The following is a 15407-nucleotide window of genomic DNA, read 5'->3' as shown; positions in this document are numbered from 1 at the left end:
GTCTGAAATCAGCAACTCTGATAATAAAATTAAAACAATTTGGAATATTATAAAAAGAGAAACAGGTCAACCAAGAGCAGAGGAAGACAGTATTACCATCAAATTGAATGAAAACTTTATGAACAAAAAGTCAGAAGAAGAAAATATTTTTAATAATCATTTTCTAAATGTTGTGGATGTAGTAGGATCCAGGTGTTCATTGGAAGATGCTAGGCTGTTAATGGAAGAGGCCATACCCATGCAATGTGATACAATTGAAATCTCACCCACTTCTCCCTCTGAAATTAGGAAAATAATAAACTTGCTTAAAAGCAAAAACTCACATGGAATTGATGGCATTTCCAGCAAAATACTAAAAGCTTGTTCTCAACAGATAAGTAAGATTCTCAGCCACCTGTGTAATGGCTCTCTGGAACAGGGCATTTTCCCTGATAGACTGAAATATGCTATTGTTATACCTATGCATAAAAAGGGGGATAGATCTGATGTCAGCAATTACCGTCCAATCTTCCTTCTAACAGCTTTATCCAAAATTTTTGAGAAAGTAATGTATTCAAGAGTAGCTTCACATATCTGTAAAAATGAAGCACTAACAAAATGTCAGTTTGGTTTCCAGAAAGGTTTTTCAACAGAAAATGCCATATATGCTTTCACCAGTCAAATTTTGAATGATCTGAATAACCGAACACCACCCATTGGGATTTTTTGTGATCTCTCAAAGGCTTTTGATTGTGTCAACCATGATATTCTGCTAGACAAGCTCAAGTATTGTGGCATGAGTGGGACAGTGCACAAATGATTTAATTCGTACCTAACTGGAAGAGTGCATAAAGTTGAAATAAGTAGGTCTCATAACATGCAAAGATCAGCACATTCCTCAAACTGGGGAACTATCAAGAATGGGGTTCCACAAGGGTCAGTCTTGGGTCCTTTGTTGTTCTTAATGTATATTAATGACTTGCCATTCTGTATTCATGAAGAGGCAAAGTTAGTTCTCTTTGCTGATGATACAAGTATAGTAATCACACCTGACAAACAAGAATTAACTGATGAAATTGTCAATACTGTCTTTCAGAAAATTACTAAGTGGTTCCTTGTAAATGGACTCTCACTGAATTTTGATAAGACACAGTACATACAGTTCCCTACAGTGAATGGTATGACGCCATTAATAAATATAGACCTTAATCAGAAGCATATAGCTAAGGTAGAATATTCCAAATTTTTAGGTGTGTCCATTGATGAGAGATTAAATTGGAAGAAACACATTGATGATCTGCTGAAACGTTTGAGTTCAGCTACTTATGCAATAAGGGTCATTGCAAATGCTGGTGATAAACATCTTAGTAAATTAGCTTACTACGCCTATTTTCACTCATTGCTTTCATATGGCATCATATTTTGGGGTAATTCATCACTGAGGAATAAAGTATTTATTGCACAAAAGCGTGTAATCAGAATAATAGCTGGAGTCCACCCAAGATCATCCTGCAGACATTTATTTAAGGATCTAGGGATACTCACAGTAGCTTCTCAGTATATATACTCTCTTATGAAATTTTTTATTAAGAACCAAACCCAATTCAAAAGTAATAGCAGTGTGCATAACTACAATACTAGGAGAAAGGATGATCTTCACTATTCAAGATTAAATCTAACTCTGGCACAGAAAGGGGTGAATTATACTGGCACTAAAGTCTTTGGTCACTTACCAAATAGTATCAAAACTCTGACAGATAACCAACAAGTATTTAAGAAGAAATTAAAAGAATTTCTGAATGACAACTCCTTCTACTCCTTAGAGAAATTTTTAGATATAAATTAAGAAAAAAAAGAAAAAAACAAAAAAAATAATAAAAAAATAAAAAAACACAAAAAAATAAAAAGTTATTATATTAACTTAAGTATGTTGTTAAATTAACTTAATTATGTCATGTACTGGAAAATTTGACTCGTTCCACATCACTACGAAATATCGTATTCATGATCCATGGAACCAGTATTATTCTAATCTAATCTAATCTAAACATTACAGGATTCTTTTTCCTATTCATCTGCATTAATTTACATTTATCTATATTTGGAGTTAGCTGCCAATCTTTACACCAATCACAAATCCGGTCCAAGTCATCTTGTATCAGAGCCATTTGAACCATTTTTTGAACCATTACATAGGCGCCTTCTGTGAAGGCCCATACGCAGCAACATTCGCTAAAGAGTAAATGAGGAGACGTTGTTGGTAGCCCCTTGGTTCATATGGGCCGTCTGTTGCTAAACAGTTGCACGTCTGTTCCTGCAGCTGTCTCTCACATGTGCCATCTATTGCCCATGGTGCCCCACAACTGCCTCGACGCCAGTTTTGGATACCGTCATTCTGTCGTTAGATTAGTATGGATTCCGTTTTCGTTCCATAGACCCAAAAATGAGATGATTCTCGTAGGCATGGAACATGTCAGAAAATACGAGGGTTGTTAGGAAAGTAAGGAACGATCGGTTGCAAAATGGAAACCACAGTGAACCTTCCAGGTGCTTCTGTACATAGTCGCCGCTCCGACTTAGACATTTGTCGGAGCCTTACATCAAATTTCCAACACCATCGACAAAGAAGGCAGCCACCTGTGCTTTCCAATAATTCTCTACGCTGGTCTATAGCGCGTAGCCTGCGCCTAAACGTTGTCTTCGTATCCAGCGTTTCATGTGAACAGAGATGATACTAAGGACGAGCCAATTAGGGCTGTGCTGTGGGTGATCGAACACTTCCCATCGAAAAGGCTGCAGGAGCGTCTTCACTGCCCCTGCAGAGTACAGCTGAGAATTTCCATGAAGAAGGAAGTGCGTGGCAGTTGTGTTAGGTGGGCTACACTCATTAAGGCGGAGCGTCTCAGCGGGTCCTCCTACTTGGTGGAAGACATTGTTGTTCTAGGCATCTTAACTCGCTCTCAGAGCGCTCACAACTGAAAAGAGCGTCTTGATGCGATCGATGGGCATACTAAAGGCACTGCCCAAAACATCTGTGAAAAGCCTCGTCGGATTTTCACAGCAGTTTCCATTTCGCAACCGATCGTTCCTCACTTTCCGAATAGCCCTCGTATAACATATAAAAAACATAAAACATTTGAATATAATACTCACTACCCTGATCATTTGTCAAAAGGTTGTCAAAATAGGTGAATATATTACAGTAAACTGTTACTGTCAATATTTACAGAATTGATACACTGTCAGAATGCACTTTTAATAAGTTTATCATACACAAAATACCCAATGTGAGCAACTACTGTCAAAACTTAAATCTAACAGACAATTTTACTTACGCTGGGCTAACAGTTTATGTTAAGACATTCGTCTATAGCGTAGATGGAATTGGCTATCCAAAAGTCTTTCAAACTCTGTTTAAACCGTGCTTCATCTGAAATTAAGTACTTAATGGTTGTTAGCAATTTATTGAAAATGTGTGTTCCTGAACACTGGCCCCCTTTTTGGGCCAAGATAAGTGATTTTATGTTGAAATGTGTGTGAAATCTTATGGCACTTAACTGCTAAGGTAATCAGTCCCTAAGCTTACACACAACCTAAATTATCCTAAGGACAAACACACACACCCGTGCTCGAGGGAGGACTCGAACCTCCGCCGGGATCAGCCGCACAGTCCATGACTGCAGCCCCCAAGACCGCTCGGCTAATCCCGCGAGGCTTAGTGATTTTATGGCTTTATGTAAATTGTTCATAGTATTTGTCGATCTGGAAAAAACATTCGACAATGTAAAATGTTGCAATATGTTCGAAATTCTGAGAAAAATAAGGCTAAGCTATAGATAGAGACAGGTTCTACAAAACATGTACAGGAGCCAAGAGATAAAAATAAGAGTGGACGACCAAGAACGAAGTGCTCGGATTATAAAGGCGGTAAGACAGGGATGTAGTCCTTCTCCCCTACCGTTCAATCTGTACATCGAAGAAGCAATGATGGGAATAAAAGAAAGGCTTAAGAGAGGAATTAAAATTCAAGATGAAAGGATATCAGTGGTGCGATTCGCTGATGATATTGCCATCCTGAGTGAAAATGAAGAAAAATCGAATTAACAACCTAAGTAGTACAGAATATGGAATGAGAGTAAATCGAAGAAAAGCAAAAGTACTGAGAAGTAGTCGAAATGAGCACAGTGAGAAACTTAACATCAGGATTGATTGTCACGACGTAGATTAAGTCAAGGAATTCTACTACTAAGGCAGTAAAATAACCAACGACGGATAGCCTAGACATGTCTACTAGGCCGTTATTTGAGGAAGAAATTTTAGAGAATGTACGTTTGGAGCAGAGCATTTTATGATTGTGAAACATGGACAGTGGGAAAAACGGAACAGAAGAAAATCGAAGATTTTGAGATGTGGTGCTACAAAAGAAGGTAGAAAGTCAGGTGCACGGATAAGATAAGGGTTGGAGAGGTTCTCCGCAGAATCTGGGAAAGAAAGAACGTATGGGGAAAAATTGACAATAACAAGGTACAAGATGATAGGGCATATGTTAAAGCACCAGGGAATAATGTCCATAGATCTGGAGGGAGCCGTAGAGGAAGACAGAAATTTGAACACAGCGAAGTATATTTGAGGACAAAGGGTGCAAGTGCGGCTTGGAGATGAAGAGGTTGGCACAAGATAGGAATTCATGGCCGGCCGCGTCAAACCAGTCAGAAGACAAGGACTCAAAAGAAAAAAGTCGGCTGGACAGACATTGTGTGTCATAAGTGAGTCATCTGGAATATATAAATGAACTTCCGCTTGCAATTTCAGACGATGCAATTTTTAACCTTTTCGCAGATGGTACAAGGAAACGAATAAAAAATAACACCAGTTTTCTTACTGAAGAAGCAGCTAATTAAATAGTCGAGAAATTGTTAGAGACTATCGTATTATAACTGAATTTTCACAACATTCGATACGTACAGTTCAGTACTTCTCATGGAACTTCAGCAAGCAGTGCAAACATGTCTGCCAAACACTGAAAAAGAGCATGAAGTAAGCGGTGTATTTTTGAAACTACAGATCAATCGAAGTCTGAAGCAGAAAAATGGCTCTCCAGTCTTTAGGCGCGCTCACGTATCATCGGCGCACTTGAACTTCTTTCGGTGGCACTGTCAGCAACAGAGAAGAACGCCCAAGAGGGGATGCAGTAGCCACAGAGGAGCAACCGCGACTACGGTGATGTACTCAAGACAGAAAAGTACAAGCCTAAATAAAAACATTTTCTTTATTTAGTTATGTCAACATTGTAACTGTGGATGACGTGAAGGGGTTGGAATGACATACGCGTAAATACACTACTGGCCATTAAAATTACTACACCACGAAGATGACTTGCTACAGACGCAAAATTTAACCGACAGGAAGAAGATGCTGTGATATGCGAATGATTAGATTTTCAGAGCATTCACACAAGGTTGCCGCCGGTGGCGACACCTACAACGTGCTGACATGAGGAAAGTTTCCAACCAATTTCTCATACACAAACAGCAGTTGACCGGCGTTGCCTCGTGAAACGTTGTTGTGATGCGTCGTGTAAGGAGGAGAAACGCGTACCATCACGTTTCCGACTTTGATAAAGGGCAGATTGTAGCCTATCGCGATTGCGGTTTATCGTATCGCGACATTGCTGCTCGCGTTGGTCGAGATCCAATGACTGTTAGCAGAGGGAATCGGTGGGTTCAAGAGGGTAATACGGAACGCCGTGCTGGATCCCAACGGCCTCGTATCACCCGCAGTCGAGTTGACAGGCATCTTATCCGCATGGTTGTAACGGATCGTGCAGCCACGTCTCGATCCCGGAGTCAACAGATGGGGACGTTTACAAGACAACAACCATCTGCACGAACAGGTCGAGGACGTTTGCAGCAGCACGGACTATCAGCTCGGAGACCATGGCTGCGGTTACCCTTGACGCTGTATCACAAACAGGAGCGCCTGCGATGGTGTACTCAACGACGAACCTGGGTTCACGAATGGCAGAACGTCATTTTTTCGTATGAATCCAGGTTCTCTTTACAGCATCATGATGGTCGCGTCCGTGTTTAGCGACATCGCGGTGAACGCACATTGGAAGCGTGTATTTGTCATCGGCATACTGGCGTATCACCCGTCGTGATGGTATGGGGTGCCGCCATTGGTAACACCTCTTGGTCACCTCTTGTTCGCATTGACTTCAATTTGAACAGTGGACATTACATTTCAGATGTGTTACGACCCGTGGGTCTACCCTTCATTCGAGCTCTGCAAAACCCTACGTTTCAGCAGGATAATGCACGATCGCATGTTACAGGTCCTGTATGGGCCTTTCTGGATACAGAAAATGTTCGACTGCTGCCCTGGTCAGTACATTCTCCAGATCTCTCACCGATTGAAAACGTCTGGTCAATGGTGGCCGAGCAACTGGCTCGTCACAATACGCCAATCACTACTCTTGATGAACTGTGGTATCGTGTTGAAGCTGCATGGGCAGCTGTACCTGTACACGCCATCCAAGCTCTGTTTGACTCAATGCTCAGGCGTATCAAGGCCGTTATTACGGCCAGAGGTGGTTGTTCTGGGTACTGATTCCTCAGGATCTATACACGCAAACTGCGTGAAAATGTAATCACATGTCAGTTCTAGTATAATATATTTGTCCAATGGGTACCCGTTTATCGTCTCCATTTCTTCTTGGTGTAGCGATTTTAATGGCCAGTGGTGTATATTGTTTAAACAAGAGCGACTTCTAATACAAGTATTGTGCATGCTACTACTGAAATGAGTTAGCTAAACGTGATATACGCTTCGTTTAGTTAAGTTAAAACCTCAGCAGTGATAGTGTTTTTGTGGTGTCACCGCCAGACACCACACTTGCTAGGTGGTAGCATTTAAATCGGCCGCGGTCCGCTAGTATACGTCGGACCCGCGTGTCACCACTGTCAGTGATTGCAGACCGAGCGCCGCCACACGGCAGGTCTAGAGAGACTTCCTAGCACTCGCTCCAGTTGTACAGACGACTTTGCTAGCGATGCTACACTGACAACTACGCTCTCATTTGCCGAGACGATAGTTAGCATAGCCTTCAGCTACATCATTTGCTACGACCTAGCAAGGCGCCATAGCATTTGATATTTATCTTGTGAAGCATGTACAGTCAAGAGAGATGTTCACCAATTGTGGATTAAAGTTAAGTATTCTACCAGTTACCTCCTTTTTTGCTAGACTCAACTCCTATAACTGTTCCAGACCTCACGCCAGCCTGTGTGAGCTTAAACGCGTGCCTTTCCACTTCCTCCAAACCCTGTGAATTGGCTCCTGCCAATTCACAACAAATGGCGACGAGTGTGAAAACGGTCTTCTTCTTTATACTTGCTTAAATTACTTGTGTCATGGCTTCGCCACAATCTCCAGATGTACTGTCCGAATTTTAGCGCTTGCAGAATCAGCATACGCAGGCCTTATTGGATGCCCTCGGACAGCTCATCCAGGGTCAACGTGCGATGCAAAACGATGCGGCCGCCACCGCTCCACCGCTACCGCAGCCACAACATGCTGTTGCACCACCTTTTCGTCCTTTTGATGCGGCACTGGAAAGCTGGACGTAGTGGTCACGCCAATTTGGATTCCATCTCGCCGCCTACAGAATTCAAGGTATTGAGCGGCAGCCTTTTTTGCTTTCTTGTGTAGGTGTATCCACCTGCCGAGTGATAGTGAAATTATTTCCCCGACACGACGTAGCAACTCAGTCCTACAACGAAATTTTGTCTGCATTAGATGCATTTTTCAAAGAATCAGTCAATGTAGTTGCAAAAAAGTATACCTTCTTTCGTACAAAACGTACGGCCGGTCAAACTAATCGGGAGTGGGTTGCAACTTTGCAAGGCCTTACTAGGGATTGTGCTTTTGATTGTGAATGTGGACTCCCTTATTCAGATACTATGGTATGTGATGCAATTGCACAGAACGTTTCTGATGTTCGTATAAGGGAACAGATTTAGAAACTAGTCAATCCCTCCCTTCAATAAGTGATGGACATATTGGATAGGCAAGACACACTTGACTTTGCTCAGGAATCATTTGCACCTTCGCCAGCCGTGTGTCATGTTAACCGGCCCGCCGGGCGCGCTGCACGGAACAGTAAACAGCCCTTGCGCCCATCCGCGCAGCTGCCACCAAGCTCTCCGCTACGTGTGCCGCGCAAGCAAGCAAATGAAGTGCTAAAATCATACCCGCGGTGTGCTACTAGACATTCGCGTGAGAATTGCCCGTCACGCCAAGCTATTTGCTTTTTCTGTAATAAAAAAGGACATGTTCAGAGTGTTTGCCAGAAAAAGCTTAGATCGGACACTCACAACCATTCCAGGCCCTTTGCTTCACGCTGGAATCGGAATCGAACCAAGAATACTCAGTCTCTTGAACCTTCACCCATAGAAATTCATGTATTTCAATCCACTCCGCCCAGTGCCACTCTCTCTAACAGTGACAGTGTTCGTCCCACAACTAGTGTGTGTCGACGTCGACGAAAATCCCATCAAGTCGCAAGTGATTCTGTACCAGTGTCAGTTCACGTTGCACGAGACAGTTGCTCTTGTTGTCAGCAGGACAATAAACTTTTTGTAGACTTGGACATTAATGGCAACGTGATCCCGTTCCAGCTCGATACCGGAGCTGCAGTTTCATTGATCAATAACGACACGTACAAACAACTGAGCACACCTCCGTTGCATGCCGCAAATGTTATTCAGGACGAGCTATCCCTGTGTTAGGACAGTGCAGCCTTCTTGCAACATACAAGGGACAAACAAAACTTGTGTCATTTTACGTACTTCGTTCTTCTTCTGCAGTGAACTTGTTTGGTTTAGATTTATTTTAGTTGTTTAACTTGTCTATAGTAAATCAGGTCCTCTCAGTGAACCAGACTGTGCCTTCAGACAGTGTTTCTCGTCTTTTTGACGAGTTTGCAGACTTTTTGCACCGGGCCTTGGTTGCGCTAAGAACTATAAAGCACATTTCGAACTGAAAGTAAACGCGCAACCGAAATTTTTCAGAGCGCGCAATGTTCCCCACGCATTGCGTGATGAGGTTGCAAGAACATTACACGATTTGGAATCACAAGGTGTGGTTGAACGTGTGCAGGCTTCTCTCTGGGCATCACCCTTAGTAATTTTGCCAAAACCTTCTGGACAATTGAGATTTTGCGTGGACTTCAAGGCAACAGTGAATCCACAACTAGTGATTGCAACTTATCCTTTACACTGCCCGGAAGATCTTTTTGACAAACTGTGCCCGTGTAAATATTTTTCGAAGTTGGACCTAGCAGATGCGTACTTGCAAATACCGGTGGACGACGAATCCCAGCGCGTCTTGGTGGTTAACACGCATCTTGGTTTGTATCGATTCAAAAGACTGCCATTCGGGTGTGCATCCGCCCCTGCTTTGTTTCAGCAATATCTGCAAACTGTTTGTGCGTCGGTCCCTACTGCAGCAAACTATCTGGACGATATTGTGATCTCCGGAAAGACGGAAGAAGAACATTTAGCCAATCTCAGAGCATTATTTCAGGTCTTGCGACAAAATGGTCTTCGCTTGCGGAAGGACAAATGTGTGTTTTTTGCTCGTGACTTACCCTATCTGGGACGTGTAATCAATGCCCAAGGCATACATCCCAGTCCCGAGCACCTCCGTGCCATTCAAGACTTGCCTTCGCCGCAGAATTTGAAGCAGCTACAGAGTGTGCTGGGAAAAATCAATTACTATAAGAGATATGTGCGCCACGCTTCTTCCATTTCAGCTCCGCTTCATTGCTTACGCCGTAAAGGTGTTCCGTTCGTCTGGACGACGGAATGCGAACGCGCCTTTCGCCAGTTGAAATCGGCGTTGCTTTCCACTACTTGCCTTACGCCATTCGATCCCCAGAAACCCCTTTTGTTGATGGTAGATGCATCGGATTTCGGGATCGGTGCTGTGCTTGTGCACAAAGATGGATCGCATGATCGCCCTATTGCCTTTGCGTCCAAATTGCTCTCGTCTGCGCAAAGACAATATTCACAGATAGAGAAAGAAGCTTTGGCTCTCGTATTTGGTGTTACTAAGTTTCATGATTTCTTGTATGGTCGTCACTTTACCATCATCACAGACCACAAACCTTTTACATCGCTTTTTCATCCACACAAGCCTGTACCACCACGTACAGCGCAGAAATTCATTCGCTGGTCTATTTTCCTCTCGCAGTACCGCTACGATATCTTGTATCGGTCCACTGCTAAGCACGGAAACGCCGATGCGTTGTCCCGTTTGCCTGTTGCTGAGGATAGAGCATTCAATTCCTCCGAGCTTGCTTGCATGTTCATTGATGCGGAAACCGATGACGTGGTCGAATCGTTTCCGATTGATTTTCGTCGTGTGGCTACAGCCACTGCTGCTGACCCTGTCCTTGCTCCCGTTTTGCGTTTTGTTGCTACGCAAGGGCCCTTGTCCAAGTCATGGATCGAGGATCCGTTGGTTCGCCGATTTTTTGCTCACAAGGAGAGACTTTTTGTTCGACGTGGTGTTTTGCTGTTGCGTTCTGATAATGATCAGTCCAGGGTCGTGGTCCCACGTTCGTTACAGTCCTCTGTCTTACGGCTTCTCCACCAAAGACATTGGGGTATAGTGCGAACGAAACAACTTGCTCGTCAGCACTGTACTTGGTTCGGAATCGATGCTGCGATTACGAATATGTGCTCTTCTTGCACCACCGCGGAAATTCTTTGCATGGTCGAAAGCCACTTCCCCTTGGCAATGCTTACACATCGATTTTGCTGGTCCATTCTGGAATGCTCGATGGTTGGTTGTCGTAGATTCATTCAGTAATTTTCCTTTTGTTGTCAGAATGTCTGCCACGACGTCATCTGCCACCATCCAAGCGTTATCCGCTATCTTTTCTATTGAAGGTCTTCCACAGACTATTGTTTCCGACAATGGCCCACAATTCATGTCCGCAAAATTTCAGTCATTCTGCAGGGCCAATGGTATTCAACATCTCACGTCCGCGCCGTTTTCGCCGCAGTTAAACGGTGCCGCTGAACGATTGGTACGGACTTTCAAGTTGAAAGAGTCGCACTCTCGGGAGGACGCGTTATTGCTCTTTTTGTCTTCGTATCGCTCTCAGCCCCGAGGTGGTCGCTCGCCGGCTGAGTTGCTCCACGGTCGTCCTCATCGAACCTTGATGTTTTTGCTGCATCCGCCGCATCAGGGTCCTGTGCAGCGGCAGACACCTACTTTTGGCCCAGGCGACGTTGTATACTATCGCAACTATCGAGGTTCACGGCGTTGGCTCGCAGGGCGCATTGTTCGCTGCCTCAGCCGCGCTATGTATCTGGTTTTGGGGGCCTCTGGTGAGGTGCGTCGGCATCTCGATCAGCTGCGCCTCTGTCGTCGCACGGGTTCTGCCGCTCCCCGTCTGCTTTCAGCGACGGTACCGTCCGGTCAGCGCCCTACGGACCCATCTACTGGCTCGCCTCATCCCCAGGTGTTACCGACGCTGTCTTCCATTTTGCCCCATGGCGACGCGCCACCGCCGCCGCCTGTTCTCCCGCCGGCGACGCCCGCAGTGGACCCTTCGCTGCAACCGCCAAGCGCCTCCCTGGGTCACGCGCCGCCGATCGCTTCCCGTGACCAGCTGTCCTCCGACATGGAACTCTTGTCCGCTCCGGACCAGATGGCGTCTTCGCCCGTCGGGTACGCCGACGCGATGGAGGTCGACCCTTCGGCCCCTCCTGTCTCTTTACGGACGCATACACCAGATGTTTGCGTGCACCCTGGACTAGGTTTTCAGGCGTTTCCTAGATCCCCTCGGGCCGAATGGCAGGGTGCAGGTGGCACAGCCTCGCCTGTTGTTAGGCTCCACACCTCGTCGCATACGTCGACATGGGGTCCTCCCCACGGCGGGCGGAAGCCTTATAACACAACCGTACGCCGATTTGCGGGGGAGGAATGTGGTGTCACCGCCAGACACCACACTTTCTAGGTGGTAGCGTTTAAATAGGCCGCGGTCCGCTAGTATACGTCGGACCCGCGTGTCGCCACTGTCAGTGATTGCAGACCGAGCGCCGCCACACGGCAGGTCTAGAGAGACTTCCTAGCACTCGCTCCAGTTGTACAGACGACTTTGCTAGCGATGCTGCACTGACAACTACGCTCTCATTTGCCGAGACGATAGTTAGCATAGCCTTCAGCTACGTCATTTGCTACGACCTAGCAAGGCGCCATAGCATTTGATATTTATCTTGTGAAGCATGTGCAGTCAAGACAGATGTTCACCAATTGTGGATTAAAGTTAAGTATTCTACTAGTTACCTCCTTTTTACTAGACTCAACTCCTATAACTGTTCCAGACCTCACGCCAGCCTGCGTGAGCTTAAACGCGTGCCTTTCGGCTTCCTCCAAACCCCGTGAATTGGCTCCTGCCAATTCACAACAGTTTTTTCGCCCGTTTCTTGCTTACCACGCAGATGCATCGCCCGTATGCAGGTTTCACTGTAACTTGCCTGATTTATTTGTGTACACCTCAAATAACTGAAACTGGAGACCGCAAACGGCGAACAATAGAGCACAGAAGGCGTTGAAAATGAATTCTACTGGCAAGACAATGTTTTTAGAACGGCCAGTATCAAAGACGATTGGCAGCCGCTGGGAGCAGGGCAGCAAGTAGAAGAGCCAGTTGCCCTCTCCGCGCTCCACTCCTCTCAGCTGCCTACTGTACTTGACCAGTAGGGTTTTTTATCTCATTTTGTTCTCTATTATTGGTTGAATTTGTTCGGGGCGGACGTCCGATGGCACCCGTTTAAGTTCTTTGTTGATCCGTTCACTCAGTTTCTTTTTTATTACAGAGGGTAGCTAACCCTCCGACCGAACACACTGAGCTACCGTACCGGCGGCGGGAGCGGAAACTTTACCCACCTCCCATAGCCATAGGCATGTTCGCTACCCTCGTCGTTGGTTGCACCCCAGGTGAAGCTGAGGTGATCCAGGTAGTAGCGATCCTGCAGTCTTCCACCCTCCAGATAGAGCTTCTCGCCGCCAATAAGTTGCACCTTCACTGTGGACACGAGACAGAACACACCGAGGTCAGTGTCGGGGAGTTTATAACCATCTATAGAAGAGATAATCTTTCAAACGGATGTTAATATCTTGTGACACTTGTGAGGTTACTGCCTGGCATCAGACACAGTAAAACAGTAGTTAACAAATAACGCAATGTATATTTATTGAAACTTCCTAGCAGATTAAAACTGTGTGCTGTACCGAGGCTAAAACTTTTGCCTCTGATTGTACTGTTCGTTATTTAATTACGACCGAGGTTTCAGCCTTTTATGCCATTTTCAAGTGATTGACTTTACGTCTTTAACAAATATTGCAGGATATCAAGCTCAAAATTTGGCATAAATTAAGAAAAATATTGGCCCCCCAGATAATGCCAGACGTAAAGCCACCATCTTGCAAAAAGATCAGTAAATATAATCGGAGCAGGTCACATTTAGTAAAAAAGGTTTACACTGATATTTCTCCTTGATTTCACTATCATTACGACCCGAGGACATATGTTCATATTTTTTATACCAAAGTAAACCAGCTTTTACTAAATATGACGTGCTTTGACTATTGGCAACGGCCTTGCCGCAGTGGTTACACCTGTTCCCGTGAGATCACTCAAGTTAAGCACTGTCGGGCGTGGTCGGCACACAGATGGGTGACCACCCAGGCCGCCATGCGCTGTTGCCATTTTTCGGGGTGCACTCAGCCTCGTGATCCCAATTGAGGAGCTACTCGACCGAATGGTAGCGGCTTCGGTCAAGAATACCATCTTACGACCGAGAGAGCGGCGTGCTGACCCCACGCCCCTCTTATCCGCATGCTCCACTGAGGATGACACGGCGGTCGGATGGTCCCGGTAGGCGACTCGTGGCCTGAAGACAGAGTGCTCCCACTATTATTTAGTGATCTCTTTACAAGACGGTGACTTTACAAAAAAAATGGCTCTGAGCACTATGGGGCTTAACTGCTACGGTCATCAGTCCCCTAGAACTTAGAACTACTTAAACCTAACTAACCTAAGGACAGCACACAACACCCAGCCATCACGAGGCAGAGAAAATCCCTGACCCCGCCGGGAATCAACCCGGGAACCCGGGCGTGGGAAGCGAGAACGCTACCGCACGACCACGAGATGCGGGCGGTGACTTTACATCTCGCATTTCGTGAGGAAACAACATTTTTCTTATGGGCCATTGTGAGCTTGATGTTCTGTAATATATGTTAATGACATAAACTCAATGGCTTGAAAATGGTATATATGGGCGAAACCTGGGTCGGAATTAAATAAACAACAATACAGTTAAATAGTGGTATGTTCATTAAAAAATTATTGTATGACTGTTGCTCAGCAACATCAAAGACTTTTGACTCTGACCTTGCCTTTTGCAGGCAAGTGCTCTACCAACTGAGCTACTCAATAACGACTTACAACCCGCCCTCATTGCTTCACCCGCCAGTAGGGGAGACCGGCGCAATGTGGTCACCTTAAGGAATAAAGTACGACAATGGACACATCGTTCAGAGACATTCTCTCTAACTTCATCAGTGAACTATTGTTGTTGTTTGATGCTGTGGTATTCAAACCAAAGACTCGTTTGATGCAACTCTCCTTGCTACTCTACCCTGTGCAAGCCGTTTCTTCTCGAATGACTACCACAACCTACGTCCTTCTAAATCCGCTTAGTGCATTCATCTCTTGGTCTCTACTCATCTCTCAGTCTCACTCTAAGATTTTTACTCGCCAATACTAAACTGGTGATCCGTTGATGCCTCAGAACGTGTCCTACCAACGGATCCCTTCTTCTAGTCGTGCCATCTATCCATCTAATCTTCAGCAGTCTTCTGTAGCACCACATTTCAATAGCTTCTATTCTCTTCTCGTCTAAACTGTTTAATCGTCCTTCATTCATTTATCACTCCAAACAAATGCTTTCAGAAAAGACTTCCTGACACTTAAATCTGTACTCGATGTTAAATGTCTCTTCTTCAGAAACGCTTCCCTTGCCATCGCCAGTCTACATTTTATATCCTCTGTACTTCGGCTATCATCACTTACTTTGCTGCCCAAATAGCAAAACTCATCTGCTACTTTAACTGTCTCATTTCCTAATCTCATTGCCTCAACATCACCCGACTTAATTCGACTACATTCCATTATCCTCGTTTTGCTTTTGTTGATGTTCATATATGTTCAAATCATTGTTTACCAGTTTTATAAAGTTACACACGTTCGTGTTAAAAACAATAATTTTAATGACAAACTGCCCGTTGGCTTCTGTCTCGGGTTCTTCGGCCGACGTTCATCTAATGATTTTTCTGACGTTTCGCCA

The 15407-nt window shown here is 44.9% G+C and overlaps 1 protein-coding gene across 1 annotated transcript in view; it reads right to left on the bottom strand.

The window, feature by feature from the left end:
- LOC124776042 (carbonic anhydrase 1-like) overlaps nt 1-15407 on the bottom strand; it is a 142452-nt gene that overhangs the window by 25354 nt on the left and 101691 nt on the right. The window contains exon 5 of the mRNA XM_047250882.1: nt 12943-13081. Coding sequence (XP_047106838.1) covers nt 12943-13081 — 139 coding nt within the window. The remainder of the gene's footprint in view (nt 1-12942; nt 13082-15407) is intronic.

Source organism: Schistocerca piceifrons, chromosome 2, assembly GCF_021461385.2.
Source record: "Schistocerca piceifrons isolate TAMUIC-IGC-003096 chromosome 2, iqSchPice1.1, whole genome shotgun sequence".
Lineage (NCBI taxonomy): Eukaryota > Metazoa > Arthropoda > Insecta > Orthoptera > Acrididae > Schistocerca > Schistocerca piceifrons.
This window is presented reverse-complemented; position numbering and strand designations above follow the sequence as displayed.